At 46.8% G+C, this 14,295-nt stretch overlaps 1 protein-coding gene across 1 annotated transcript; it reads left to right on the plus strand.

Moving 5' to 3' along the window:
* Positions 1–3,794: 3,794 nt before the first annotated feature.
* On the plus strand, positions 3,795–12,504 carry RPS25 (ribosomal protein S25). The gene is made up of 5 exons (XM_078619925.1): positions 3,795–3,882; positions 6,809–6,904; positions 7,628–7,811; positions 10,079–10,213; positions 12,431–12,504. Exons 1-4 carry the CDS (start codon positions 3,880–3,882, stop codon positions 10,207–10,209), a joined length of 414 nt encoding a protein of 137 aa, XP_078476051.1. The 5' UTR covers positions 3,795–3,879; the 3' UTR covers positions 10,210–10,213; positions 12,431–12,504.
* Positions 12,505–14,295: the final 1,791 nt, after the last annotated feature.

Here is a 14,295-nt window from a genome sequence, read left to right on the forward strand (position 1 = left end):
TTTATTTTAATTTCTACCTACGTGACTTTAAACCAAAGAGTATGGATTCCTGCAGTCACGAAAGCTTCGAATCAAGGTGGAGTCCACGCATTATTGCCGTGCCACTATTTCCTGGCGAGCCAGGGTTATACGGCTCATTGTCAATGCCCATGAGTGAGTTGCACAGCATCTGTGTGTGTGGTGATCCACCAACCCTCGCCTGCAGGGTTTGGTGGTCCATGTTGTATATGTCGTTTATTGTGAAAATTCGGTCACAGTTCCTATGATCACTGTTACATTGCTTTTATGGCTTTATTTTGGTGATTTCGAAAAGTTTTTTGGTTTGGCCATGTTTGTTTGTTGTAGTAAGGAGTTAGACTGATGGCCTTAATCTAAGTTGTCTTGTGGTGGTTGTAGTTGTTTGACTTGCACCCCACTGGGATTTTTGCACACAGTGTTGGTGTACGGTGCTTTTTCTGCAATATTTTGCTGTATTTTCTTGGATTTTTTGTTTGCACTTAGTCACATTAAGATGTTGTTTTGTTCATGTTTTGTTTTCTGTTTGTTGCAGTTGCACCCGATTCAAGAGCCAAATGGCTCACAGGGCTATACCAAATAAATGAAACTGAAAAACTGAAATGATTGCAGGCGTCCGTCACCACCGGACTATTGCACTTCTATAAAAACTGTGCTACCCCCCCCAACCCGCCTTCCCCAAAACGCAATGAGACCAAAACATTCAAACTAGATTCGAAGCTTTCGTCACTGCAGGAGTTACTCTTTGGTTCTTTCGGTAAAGTCACGTAGAAAGAAATTAAATAATAGCATACAACGTTTCGATTGCAACACAAGCAACCATCATCAGGTACAAATGAATGAGAAAACAAACCCAGTAAACTTAGAAATATAATGCAATACAACACAGAGAGTCGGCCAACACAACAGTCAACACCACACCTGGTTGATTACGTTCTTCCAACGATTGCTAAATTTGAGAGACAGAGACAAAACATAGACACGGAGACACATAGACAGACACACAAGCAGAGAGAGACTTATACAAAGACAAACAGAGAGAGACACACACATAGGCACACAGAAAGACAACGTCTCTCTGTCGAGGACTTAAATAGAGAGGGGGGGGGAGGGCAGAGGGGGAGTTGTGTGGAATTCCTGCCCATAGGTGACGGACGAGCTGGACACTGGACTTCTACACAAACAAACACGGAGCGTTGTGTGGAATTACTGCCCAAAGCGGCCAGAGGAGAGAATGGACTTAGAAACAAGCACGGAACAAGCACGGTAGAAAGCAAATTTAGCATAATTAGGAAGTGTAATGCAATGCAACACAGAGAGTCGGTTAGCACACAGTTAACGCATAGCCTGGTTGATTACGTTCTTCCAAAGATTGAAAAATTTGAAGTAGTTTTTTTCTCATTCATTTGTACCTGATGATGGTTGCTTGTGTTGCAATCGAAACGTCGTATTCTATTATTATTTAATTTCTACCGAAAGAACCAAAGAGTAACCAAAACATTCGCCTAGATTATTCCCTTCCTTCTTCTAGACTTGAAGCTTTCGTGACCGCAAGGATTCATACTCTTTGTTTTTTTCGGTAAAGTCACGTAGGTTAAAAAAGGAACGCAAATAAATTAAATCACGACGTTTTGGAGGCAACACGCGCTTCCGTCTTCAGGTGAAACCGTCACAGCAAAATTGCTGTATCAAGTGAAGAGAAGTCCCAAGACACCTTATATACTGGTTAAGGGGGGGGAGCCAGGATGGGCGCGGGAGAGGAGGGGTTGTGAGATGGTCAGTACGGCTGCTGGAACTGAGCCTTTGTAATGTAGATGGCAGAAGTAGATAAGCAAGCTAGGGTTAAGCCGCCTTTTCTTATGCTGCTGGGTGGGTAAAATTCAAATCAGGCCACCAGCGTGTGAAAAAATAAGCTAAACATGATACATCTAGACTGGCCGTCAATCAGTAAACTGCACGGAAACTAAAGTAAAAAAAGAAGCTAAACATGATAAGCAACGTGTGGTGATGTTGATGGTGGTACGTGGAGCTGGGGGGGGGGGGTAACAGACTGGTAATATGGATATGTTTAAGAAGATACATCTAAACTGGCTGTCTATCAGTAAACTGCACGGTAACTAAAGTTTAACTTGGTTAATTACATCTTTCCAATGATTGCGCAATCTGAATCCATCATCTCGGTTGAAGTTATGTCTGTGTTTGTATATCTGGATGGCCTCATGGACAAATCTTTGATACTACCAAAGATTTGTCCACGTTGCTTATCATGTTTAGCTTAATTTTTTACTTTAGTTATCGTGCAGTTTACTGATTGACAGCCAGTTTAGATTGATCATGTTTAGCTTCTTTTTTCACACACTGGTGGCCTGCTTTGAATTTTACCCACCCAGCAGCATAAGAAAAAAGGCGGCTTAATCCTAGCTTGCTTATCTACTTCTGCCATCTACATTACAGAGGCTCAGTTCCAGCAGCCAGACTGACCATCTCACAACAACTCCTTTCCCGCGGCCCATCCTGACTCCTCCCCCTTAACCAGTATATAAGGTCTCTTGGGACTTCTCTTCACTTGATACAGCAATTTTGCTGTGACCGTTTCACCTGAAGACGGAAGCTTGTGTTACCTCCGAAACGTCGTGATTTAATTTATTTGTTTTCCTTTTTTAACCTACGTGACTTTACCGAAAAAACCAAGGAGTATTCCCTTCCTCCCATATTGACGTCTTTATATCATGAAAAAAATGATTGTAGCCTTTTTTTTAGGGGCTGTCTATAAATGACGTCACGCACCTAGGGGGGGGGGGCGGTCAGACATTTGTGACGATGTATGACGAAGGGGGGGGGGGGGGTTATAAATGTGACGTCACATCAAAATGCGCAAATTTAAATAAATATAGACAACACGTTCTACTTCATTAAATAGACTTTTTAATAAATATTTTCTCCTACAACATCCGAGTGCAGCGCCACATTAAATGCGCACTACAATGACAATAGTTTAAAGCGATTTGAAGCATGTTTGAAAAATAAATGGGGGGGGGGGGGGGGGGGCAAAGCTTTGTGACGTCATATTTGAGGGGGGTCTGACTTTTTGTGACGCCGTGTGACGAGGGGGGGGGGGAAAAATCGTCCAAAATCGCGTGACGTCATTTATGGACGGCCCCTTACACATCCCATCAGCCACACACTGCCTTTCGATTATTCCCTTCCTCCTTTATTGACTTATTCACGTAAATAAAAGTCCAGTATGTTACACATCCCATCATCCACATGCGGCCTTCTGACACTTGTGCTGAATGCGGGGGAGTGCCGATTGCCGAGACAGCTCCCCCTAGAAGAGGACCACTCTTCCGCCAGCAGGAGCGTGAGCAGTTGGAACTGCCAACGCCTTCCTTACCTAAGATGGCGCTTTGGGCTCGGTCCCCACGGAAGATGGTGGTTGGACTCGATCCCTTCGTAAGATCGGCCAGAGAGATATATTTGATAAGAGTAAGAAACTGCACTTCATACCATGAGGTTTTATGATTGCATGTTTATATGTTTCCCAGTAGTGCCTACTGTGCAACGTTTTCTACAAAAATAACATACAGGGTATTTAAAAAAGATGGACCCAATTTCAAAGCAGTACTGCTTTTAAATCTCCTTTGAAATCGGGCCCACCTTTTTAAAACACCTTGTATATAACTACCAATGAAACTAATGAACAAAGTAAAATGATGAAAAAAAAATAATTACGTAAAACGTTACCCACGTAAGATGGCGGACGGGCATCTTCCCGCGCATCTTGGTGCTCCCGGATGTGACGTCACCGGGCGCGTGTTTCCGGTTCCCTGCCTCCCCCTCCTCCTTCTCTCTCTCAGCTCCATCATGGTGGGTAGTGTGCTGCGCTCCTCCTCGTGTCCGCCCCGGCTTTCCGCGCGTCTCTCCGCGAGTCTCTCTTCGCGTCTTCCCCCAAGCCGGCAGAGACGCGGCGGAGGGCGAGAGCCTGCCTCGGGATAAATTCGCTCGTCAACTACGACGATTCGCAATTTTAGTTTATTGCAGAGGTCGCGCGGCCTCGCGACGCAGGCTTCGCCAGGCGAGGCCTCGTGTCAGCCTGTGGAGAAATGTATCGCGAATTATAACTCGGGGGTTAATTATTATCTCGGCTTGTTGAGAGGGGCTGAGCCTGACGGCGCTTTTCAAGAGGCTCGCGGTGGTTTATAGAGCGGCCGATGTTTTTTTTATGGGAGGCGGCGCTGCGTTCGGAAATGTGCGCAGTCCAATCTCGTGGCTCCCATTTGTGTCTGCGGCGTCGCGGGGCTGATCTTGCCATACTTCACCGCGCTGGTCCCTGTGTGGGTTGATGTATAGAGGACGGACGGGGGAAGGTGTTGAGACATCCGCTTCATCGCGTGTTACAATCACTCTGAGGCACTGATGGTGGCCGTGGGGTTCGTCGCGCATCGCGGTAGCAACTGCGCCACCGCTCCGCACATCCGTTACTCGAGATGTGTGCAGTGGTCCGCAGCGTTTGTATCGCGGTTTTCTGAGCACGGGATAAACACGTCAAGCGGCCGTAACGCAGCGCTGTTGAAGATGTCATGGATTGAAGTATAACACGTATCTTTTGAGTTGAGCAAAGCAGACATTGTTAAAAGCTTGGGGGGAGAAGAGCCTCTGATTACGGGTTGGAATCTCCCAAAGTGGAGCAGTACGGACGACGAAACGTGAGGTGACCTTGCAGTGGTGTTTGGGTGGACGAGTGGTTGAGTGAAGCGACTGTTTGGTAGACCCAGCCATCGGTCTGATTAAATTAATCAAAGAGTGAAGTTTCAGGGGACAGTGGGAACCGTGGTAGGAACGACAGAAGAGTGACAAGGAAGCTAGTCCAACTAATCGAGGCGATTCTATGGGGAGACTACACGGATCCATTGTTAAGCTCGCCGCAACATGTGCGTGCGTTGGATCGCGTGTGTGAATCACATCACTGGTTAAACATCAAGTGTCGCGTGACATTTTAACTGCTCCCCCGGGACACCTCAATTCATAAACTCCTCGCTCTGACCAGTGCGGTGAAGTCAACTCAACCCCCACGAGCGAGACGCAGCGTTTGGGGGGGGGGGTTAATCCATAAGTATATTTGACACAAGTATAATTCATTATTATTATTAGGCAGCCATTGACGGATAACAATGTATTGCCAGCACCTTTTGCGAATCAGCTGCTGGATGAGAGCCCCACCACCATGCCTTGTATGAGTATGTGGGTGGTGTTATTTTACCATTCTTTACCACTGTGGTCAGAGCGTATGAGTATAAACGTGAAACATGTACGGAGCAGGGGGGGGCGGTGTAAATGAATTTTGCTCCACTGCTATCTACTGCCCACCATGTAGCCACACAACCTGCAGCAGCAGAAACATGTATTGGTGGTCACCCAACCCTATCCAGGCTCATTGCGGGTGGTGGTCACTTTCAGACTTTAAGTGTCACGGTTATTTTGTTTACATCAACAAGGCCTAGGTGTATGCTTGCGTGGGTGTGACCGCATTCTTTTGCGATGTAACCTTTTTTTATATACATAATGAAAGCATCGGGAGCATTTAGAAATGAGGGAATTTGGGATCGTAGAGAGGTTGTAGGAAGAAAGCGGCGGATAAATTCAAATCGGAAGAGTTAGTAGGGAAAGGAGGGGGATGTTTTCATTCAATTATAACTAAATAGGATATTTCCAAAATACCGGATTGGGGAAATTAAGGCAAAGCATACATGATTTAATAGCGTTATATTCTATTCGCATCTGCGTTATAAAATATGCGTTCCATAATATAGTCATCGCGTTATTCCAATTTGCGTTATGAAAACACGTGTTATGGAAGAACAGACTTGCACACACGAGAATGATTCTAGCAAGGGGGCGAGCGTGAACCACTGGGTGGGTTTGTCCGATATCGTTCCCAGTCCGAAGCGGCAAGAGTGACAGCAAAAGGCTTCCTTTGTAGCAGGAGCGATTGTTTAGAATTCCAACAAGATTCGGTGTGAAAATGGGGGCCGTTATGGTAATGGTCTCGTGAAAATCTGGCAGGCAAGACGGTTCCCACTCGCCCCACGATAGTCGGAAGATTTGTTGGCATGTCCCCAGGGCTCGGTGTGACATGCGATATAGAATTTCTTTAGTCGTGTGCAATTGTGAACAATAGCTATATTCGATATTAGTACATCTCATCGGTAGCATCTTTTCACTGAACCACAAAGACTCAAGGCGTGTGGCTGAGTTAGGAGAGATATCCGTGGTCTCGGCATTTGAAGGCCTGAAGACAAGAATGAGTGATTTTGCCGATCGTGTTTAGGGAGGCAGTTCCATATCCGCACAGCAGAGAGAAGGGAGCTTCTGTCCAGGAAGCATGTTCTGGCAACTCGGGGGCAAGTGCGTGTGGCTTGGCACGTTATCCACGAACTTGCTATTTTGGCTATCCGCGAATCACATCTGGAACTCTACATAACTGCATTGGTATTTCATGTTTATTATTCGAAAAAAAACATGTTAATTACCATTTAATAGCTTATGTATGTATTTAAGGTTATTCTTTACAAAGATTGGTTTTCGTTGGCCAATATCATCCACGAAGTTTGCTATCCACGAACATCTCTAGAATGAATCCCCCGCGAATAACGAGGTGATATTTTACCTTGCGTATGTTTAACGTTTTTAGCACGTACGTATCCGACCGTGCTAATTGGAGGTGGGATCTTGGAAGGACAAAAAACTAAACTCACGAAAAATATTGACGCAACTCCCCCTGCCTCTCCCGCAGCCGCCCAAAGACCAGAAAAAGAAGGCCGACTCCAAATCGGCCCCGCGCAAGGACAAAGATGCGGCCAACAAAGCCGGAGGCAAGGCCAAGAAGAAGGTAAGTAAAAGACAGGATAACACCCAGTGGCCGTCTCCCAGCGTATGGCGCTTAAGCAAAAAGCAGCAGGCTACAATTGTACATTTAGTGTTTTGAGTCATTCTGCAGCATCCGGGTTGGTTGGGCAGTAGTCGGTGATGCGCTACTGATGGTTTGCATCTCACCGCATTGGCAGTTTGGCCTCGATCATTCCACTTATGGGAGGACGTGGTTGAGAGCGGTTCCCAATGTTGTTGGAGCAGCAGAGAAAAAACTAGGGCTGTTCCATTGGTCAGTTCTTGAGTAGTGTTTTTGTTTGGGACGATACTGTTTCTCAGGTATTGCCCTCTATTTATGAGACACTATGGTGGGCGGCCTAAAATGGGAATGTTTGGCCAATTTCAGAGAGGAAACTGAAGGACCGAGAGAGCAAAGCCATATATCTATAATATTTTTTTTATGATATTGCATAAATATGAATGTCATTAAACCTGCTACCACCCGACACAGCCAATTTGTAAGGTTTGTCATGTAAACAAATCATGCCAATTAGTTACTAGTGCAGCACACCGGTGTGTTGGAGAGTAAACCCACAACATGTACAATTCTATATACACAGGTGGATAACATTTGACCAATGTTAAAATCTTGTGTTGTCGATGGGTAGTTGTTTTTTGTGACCCGTGCGCTGTTGACCATTGCCTGCCATTGCTGATCGTCGACATTGTGTCGCGTGCGGAGTAGAAGTGGTCGAAGGGGAAGGTGCGCGACAAGCTGAACAACCTGGTGCTGTTCGACAAGGCCACGTATGACAAGCTGCTCAAGGAGGTGCCCAACTACAAGCTCATCACGCCCGCCGTGGTGTCTGAGCGCCTCAAGGTGCGCGGCTCCCTCGCGCGCGCCGCCCTGCAGGAGCTGCTCGCCAAGGGTGAGACACGCGCGGGAGAGACGCGGGGTACATGCGCAGGGATGCGAGGGGGGGACACAGGGACACTTGGGAAGATGTGTGACCATGGAGAGATGGATAGCCATGGGAAGATGGATAGCCATGGGGAGATGGATAGCCATGGGGAGATGGATAGCCGTGGGGAGATGAAGGCACACAGGGAAACTCAGACACACGGGGGTATACGGACAGATTGCAAGATGCGTGGTCATGCGGAGATGAGGGCACACGGGGAGACGTGGGGAAATGCGGGGGGGATATAGGGAGACGCAGGGATTGAGGGAGATGCGGGGATGGAGTGACCCACAGGAAAACATCAGGAGACCGAGGTCGACATGCCGAGACACAGATACGTGGACACAGAGAGACTCGACACATCAGGTGGGGGGGATACACCGACAATGGGAGAAACGGACATCGAGGCACGTAGAGACACGAGTGGAGACACGGAGACGCGGACACAATAAAGACATTGATGGTAAATGGGGTTGTGTCCAGGCACAGCGATACGGGCACAGACCCAAACACTAGAAGAGAAGAGGACAGGTACATGGGGGGGAGACAGGAAGACACAGGAACAGGAGAAAGGGAGATGCTGAGATCCTGGCTTCCACTAAAATGCAACGCTTGCATTACAAGTCGCAGAGTAATGCCCTCCGCACGTTCTGCATTATCTGTGCATACGCAAGGATCCTGACACCATAGTTATGCTACATCGCCACAGAGGGTGGTGCCTGGCCCACAAGCGTCCACAATGTTACCACGCCAAATTATGTTCTTCACTGTCGCCAACCGGCACTGACTAGTGCGGTGAGGTATGGTGAAATATAACCCCCCATGATTCAAATAAAAGTGACGTATATTTGAACCGGTCTTGGGCCTCCCCCCGAGGTCAGCTGAGTACCTGGTGCAGTGTACAAGTGGTCTGCTAGAAACATGCATTAAGATTAGTTTGCTGCTATAAATGTCAAAAATGACAATCCACATTGTTGAGCTATCATTTATGGCTAGGGTCGCTTCTGAAAAATAAGTTTATACCTCGGTGAGCTTTGCGTGGTAGTATGTGGATGAGTTAGTTTTTATGTTTTTTGGTGATTTTTTTTTATTTTATTCTACTTTGCGCTCCCATTGTGAAAAATAAATGTTTAGCTCATTGGGTTCCTCCAGTATAAATAAATGTTCTGATTGTTTCTGATGCACAGTGGGGGATCAAAGCTCTGTCCCCTGACCAGTCAGGTTACGCAGGCTAGCCTCACTAAGTCCCATGACTGGGTCCTCCTCCTGCTGCTGCTGCTGTGTAAACCAAATGGAGTAATTTGCAGGAACATTTTCAGCATTGGGAAGTTTTGGCCAATATCAGTTTTTTGCTATGGGAGGAAACCAGGAAACCACGCATAACAGGAGGAGAGAAAATACCATCTCCCATAAAAGAGAAAGGAGGCCGCAGTGTGACTGGTATTGGCAAAAAATATCGGCAATGCGGAAACAACGACCTATAATTCACTAAAAATGGGAACAATGCAAAGGTCACCCCCGTAAAGCCTTAACAGACTTGGGGCAAGTGCTGATAGCAAGCACGTATTCAGGTCCGCACAGCACACGAGGGGGTAGGTAACTAGAACAACATCTGGTCACCTTTGTGTCCCCAGTGCTGATGTTTAAACACGACACGCGGCGGGGGGGGTACCCATTGAAGGCTGTCGACTTATGAGAAGCCCAGCACACGTTAAGATATTCGTCACCGATGTCTACCGCGAATGGGAATTTAATTTGGGTCCCAGCGCGCGAACCGCTACATTACCACTCCCCCCCCCCCCCCCCCCCAAAGACAAATATCCCCCGTATATCCTTAACAGAATGTTGAGGGTTAGTGCTGTTAGTGAGCACCAGCATGACACACCAGAACCACGCCACCTTTGTCTCGCTAGTGGTGATGTTTACGCACCTCACACCGGGTACTCATTCGAGTTGACCTAGGGGAGGCCCAGGACCAGTTCAGATAATCGTCACCGGTGTTGGCCGTGAGCGGTATTCAAACTCTCGTAGCCGGATTCGCAGCACACTAATTGCTACTACACTGCTGCTCCCCACAACTCCCCCCACACACTCGCACTCACTGCTCTTACTATCTCTGCAGAACGAACAGGATGAGAAAAAACAAACTCCTGTTCGTATTCCGGCAGCGTTGCCACCACCACCCTGCGTTACCGTCGTTGACGCGCGCGTGTGTCGGCAATTGCGGTGCGCAGGGCTCATCAAGCTCGTTGCCAAGCACCGGTCTCAGCTCATCTACACGCGCAACATCAAGGTGGGCGAGGGCGCGCCCGCCACCGACAAGCCGGCCACCGACAAGCCGGCCGCCGCCACCGAGGACGCATGAACGGGTACGCAGCTACTTTTAGGGGGCCACGGGCAAAGTCAGCACAGGGGCCGGCCTCGCTCGGCACAACACACAAGTGTTTAGCCGGTTCACGACTTATAATAGAATGTTATTGATTATTTAGAATACGGCAGTCCCTAGAATACGGCAGTCCCTCTCCCACCGCGGGGGTTAGGTTCCTGGCAAATCCGTGGTTGGTAAAGTACAGGCAGGGGCCTATGAGAAATTGGGGACTAGGGAACCATGGCCGCGTTCACACCTGTTAACTAAGTTGCATGTTTGTTAACTAAATACCAAATAAAATACAGTGCATTACACAATAGCATAATAAAAATTTCAGTTTCATTTATGTGGTATAGCCCTGTGAGCGATTCGGCTCTTGAATTGGGTGCAACCGCAAAAAACAAAAGACATGAACAAGAAAACATCTTAAAAGTGACTATGCGCAAACAGAAAGTTCCAGGAAAAAAACTGCAAAGTCTTCCAGAAACAAAAGCACCATACACCAACGCTGGGTAAGAAAAAGAAAACGACTTTCAGACCAGTTTGTCTTTAACGTCACGCAAGGCAATGATATGCTGCGATGCAATGACGTATAACATGCATCATGTGACTGCTTATTCGTGGATACTCAAATTTCCAGGCCGCGGTTGGTAAATTGGTCTTCAATTAATAGATCACCTAACCCACCATCAACCCACCATGAAACGTTCCAATATGACATGTTTTGTTTACGTGACAAACCTTACTAAGCGGCCGTGTCGGATGGTGGTGGGTTAACGGCACATATTTACGCGATCTAATCCAGAAAAACCTTTACGATTGATCTAAATTAGATGTAACTTTTTGGCCACTCACGCCACTGCCCCTCCTATGAAGGTTTCCTGGCTTGTTTGGAAAGTTGGGATTGTGGTCTGGGATGTGTCGTAGAGCTCATGAACAAATTTTTTTCTCGTAATAACTTTGTTGTTTGTGCTGCTTTTTGTTTTGATGCCATTTCTTAATTAGTTTATGCATTTTTGGATTTTGTTTGATATAAGTAGGGTTATTGGTTTTTTACCCTTTTATCTGGCAACAAAACTGACACCTTTTTTACAAGGAGTCATGTTTGCATTGACCACAATACCTGCGGTCGGAATACAAACAAAAAACACAACTCTGATAATGTATGCACTGTCCTTGAAATTGATTGGTCCACACCCGAGACAGCTTTTCTTAGAGCCTAGTCTCATATGGTGTTGGACCAGATGACGCCAAAAGGCGCACAACTCAAAGACAATGCACAATCAGTATGAGATGTCAGTTTTGTTGCCAGAAAAAAAGGGTAAAAAAACAATTATCATATTTTGCTACTGGCAAAGGAGGTTCCAATGGTATTAGTAGGGTTTTCATTTGCTTGGTAGTAGTGACTGTATTTGAGATTTGGTCCCCTATATATATAATTGATATATACAGCATTCAAGGATGGTATTAGCATGATTGACTGCAATATAAAATGAAATTATTACTACCCTAAATCAACAGGGAAGCTGAGCGTCTGTAGGCTGCACGCCTTTCTGATTATGGCCCGTCTTCATACTCTTTAGGCCCCACCGCTTTCTTTTTATGCCCCACTCTTTTTCTCTCTCATCCCCGCCACTTTTCTAATAGGTGCAGCAGTCGGGAGGGTATGAGGGGAGGGTAGTGCTGGATGGGGATCAATGGGGTTAGGGTTAGGGTGGCTTCACGGTGACCAAACTCCCTCAGAGTAAGAGAATAATAGATTGGTAATGTTTACGAAGGTAATATGAATTGTATGCAGTTTCCAAATCTTCCGTTTGAACTTAAGGAGGAATTATTTTTTCCCTCAACATTTTTGGGGTACCCAACGGTAACCCCCCCCCCCACCTTTTATGCAAGACACGCCGTGTGAATCTGCTCGATTGCTGCTCACGGCCAACTTTGGTGGCCATTATCTGAATTGGTTCCTGGCCCTTCCCGAGGTTGGTTGACTCAGCCTTAAAATGAGTATCTGGTGCGGTGCGCATGAAGCATCGGCACTGAGGAAGCCAACGGCGGCTGGTCGTGGTTCTCGCCACCCACCCCTCGTGCGCTGTGCCAGCCTTCACAGTTAACCGCTAATATCACTCGCCCCAAGTCTGTTTAGGCTGTAAAGGGGGAGCTTTGTTTTGTTTGGTCGCTGCCATTTGCGCTCACGCTCTTCTCTTTGTCTCCCCCGCAGGTGTTTTGCCGCCGGTGTTGTCAACGTAACGGTGATGATTGGAAGTTTTAAATAAATGTTTTAAATCCACCACAGCAGCACGCGTGGCCTCGTTCCTGTTTGTCCGTGGTGCTTGTGCGATGGGGCTCGGGAACTGTTCATACTGCACCCTCCCCCCCCCCCCCCCCCCGAGTCACTGGAGGAATCGGCGCGATTCAGAGTCGCGGTTTGGTTTCTTTGTCGTTTGGCTGTGATGATGCCAAACCACGGCCTCGTATTGCGGTGCTTCGCAGCCGGTGTGCTCGGGACGGCACGCCGGCAGGGTGTGCCCCGTGGTATTTGATTAATTAATTGACAGACCGTGAGAGAAAATTATTCGACTTTATTAATTCAATCTTTATTTGAAGCTTTCGTGAATGCAGGAATCCATCCTCTTTGGTTCTTTCGGTGAAGTCACGTAGGTATAAAATAAATCACGACGACGTTTCGATCACAACACAAGCGGTCGTCCTCAGGCGGATGAAATATAATCCAGCTACAACAATATATAGGTCTTGTTGTAGCTGCTCTCTCGTTAGTTCAGCAGGTCCACTGCTGGATTATATTTTTTCCTCCTGAGGACGACTGCTTGTGTTGCGATCGAAACGTGATTTAGTTTATTAATTTATTAATTCACTGAGTTGTGTGCAGATTTTTTTCAGAAGCGACCTGGCCACAAATGATAGCTCAACAAAGTGGCTTATCGTCACGTGAAATTTTCTAGCAGCAGCTAAATACTCTAAACGTTGTAATGTTGATTCCAAATGGAGAGGGAGAAACTGGAGGACCCAGAGAAAAATATACACGACCACGGGGAGCACATGAAAACTCCAAATATACAGGCGTCGACGTCGGGATCGAAGCCACGATCTCTTTTATACCAAGCGACTTGCGTAAACGTCATGCCCCTGTGGCCAGAAGGCGCCACGTGAACACAACTATCCGACACAAACATTGACATGCACACAGCAGATGACACGAATCCAAGCAAAACTATTAAATAGATTAATACAATTCCACATTTCCATGAAGGTGCCAAGTCCATCCGTAGTTGCGCATCATTTTAAAAAGATGCGCGCACTTCATGATCTACGGCTGCATGAAGGGTACGCTGCGAGTGTTGTATTTTGTGATATGAGTACAAAACATTCAGCCGTCATGATTTACAAGCATGTCCAGTAGTGGACTTTTGTGAAAAAAAAGAAAGTTACAGCAGCGAATACATCGTAACATTGCACATTTGAGAGGCAAACACTGGAGAAAAACATTGAAATTGTACACCACTCAAGTAGCACTGGCAGGTGACGATGCCAACTCGTGTGGTGTTCTCACCATGTGTGCAGGTGAAGGAGACATCCTAAATTAGGGAAGGGATTTTAAAAGGTTGGGGAAGGGGGACGGATTCAAGCGGTTCGCTTTGACGAAGATTGAGTGGGCTCCAGAGTGCCGTGGAGTTAATGAGGTTGAGAGACAACGCGGTGCGGTAATCCTGTCTCCTTTGTCATGGCTGCCCAGTTTGTGTTGCACGACTCGTCTGTACAATTTCAATCGTGTGTTCTGTCCGCACCGGACCGTCTTGTTTGTATCGCCTGTTTTCATTTGCTGCATGAGCCTGATGGTACGTTTGCGTTGATTATAATTTGCACTCCCGAGTGAAAATTCGATTCTCGAGTGATGCTATGCTCTTTGTGAGTTGGGATTTTTGGTGACCTGTTCAGATAATTTACATTTAGACGGGCTCACTGGAGTCTTTTGGGAGGAAAATTGTTGGGGTGTTTATTTTATTTAAGGGCGATGGTTACTCTTCAGCTGCTGCTGCTCCTTTGAGGAGCTGCCCTGCGGTGGAT

This window comes from Lampetra planeri, chromosome 65, assembly GCF_965212315.1.
Source record: "Lampetra planeri chromosome 65, kcLamPlan1.2.h2, whole genome shotgun sequence".
NCBI lineage: Eukaryota > Metazoa > Chordata > Hyperoartia > Petromyzontiformes > Petromyzontidae > Lampetra > Lampetra planeri.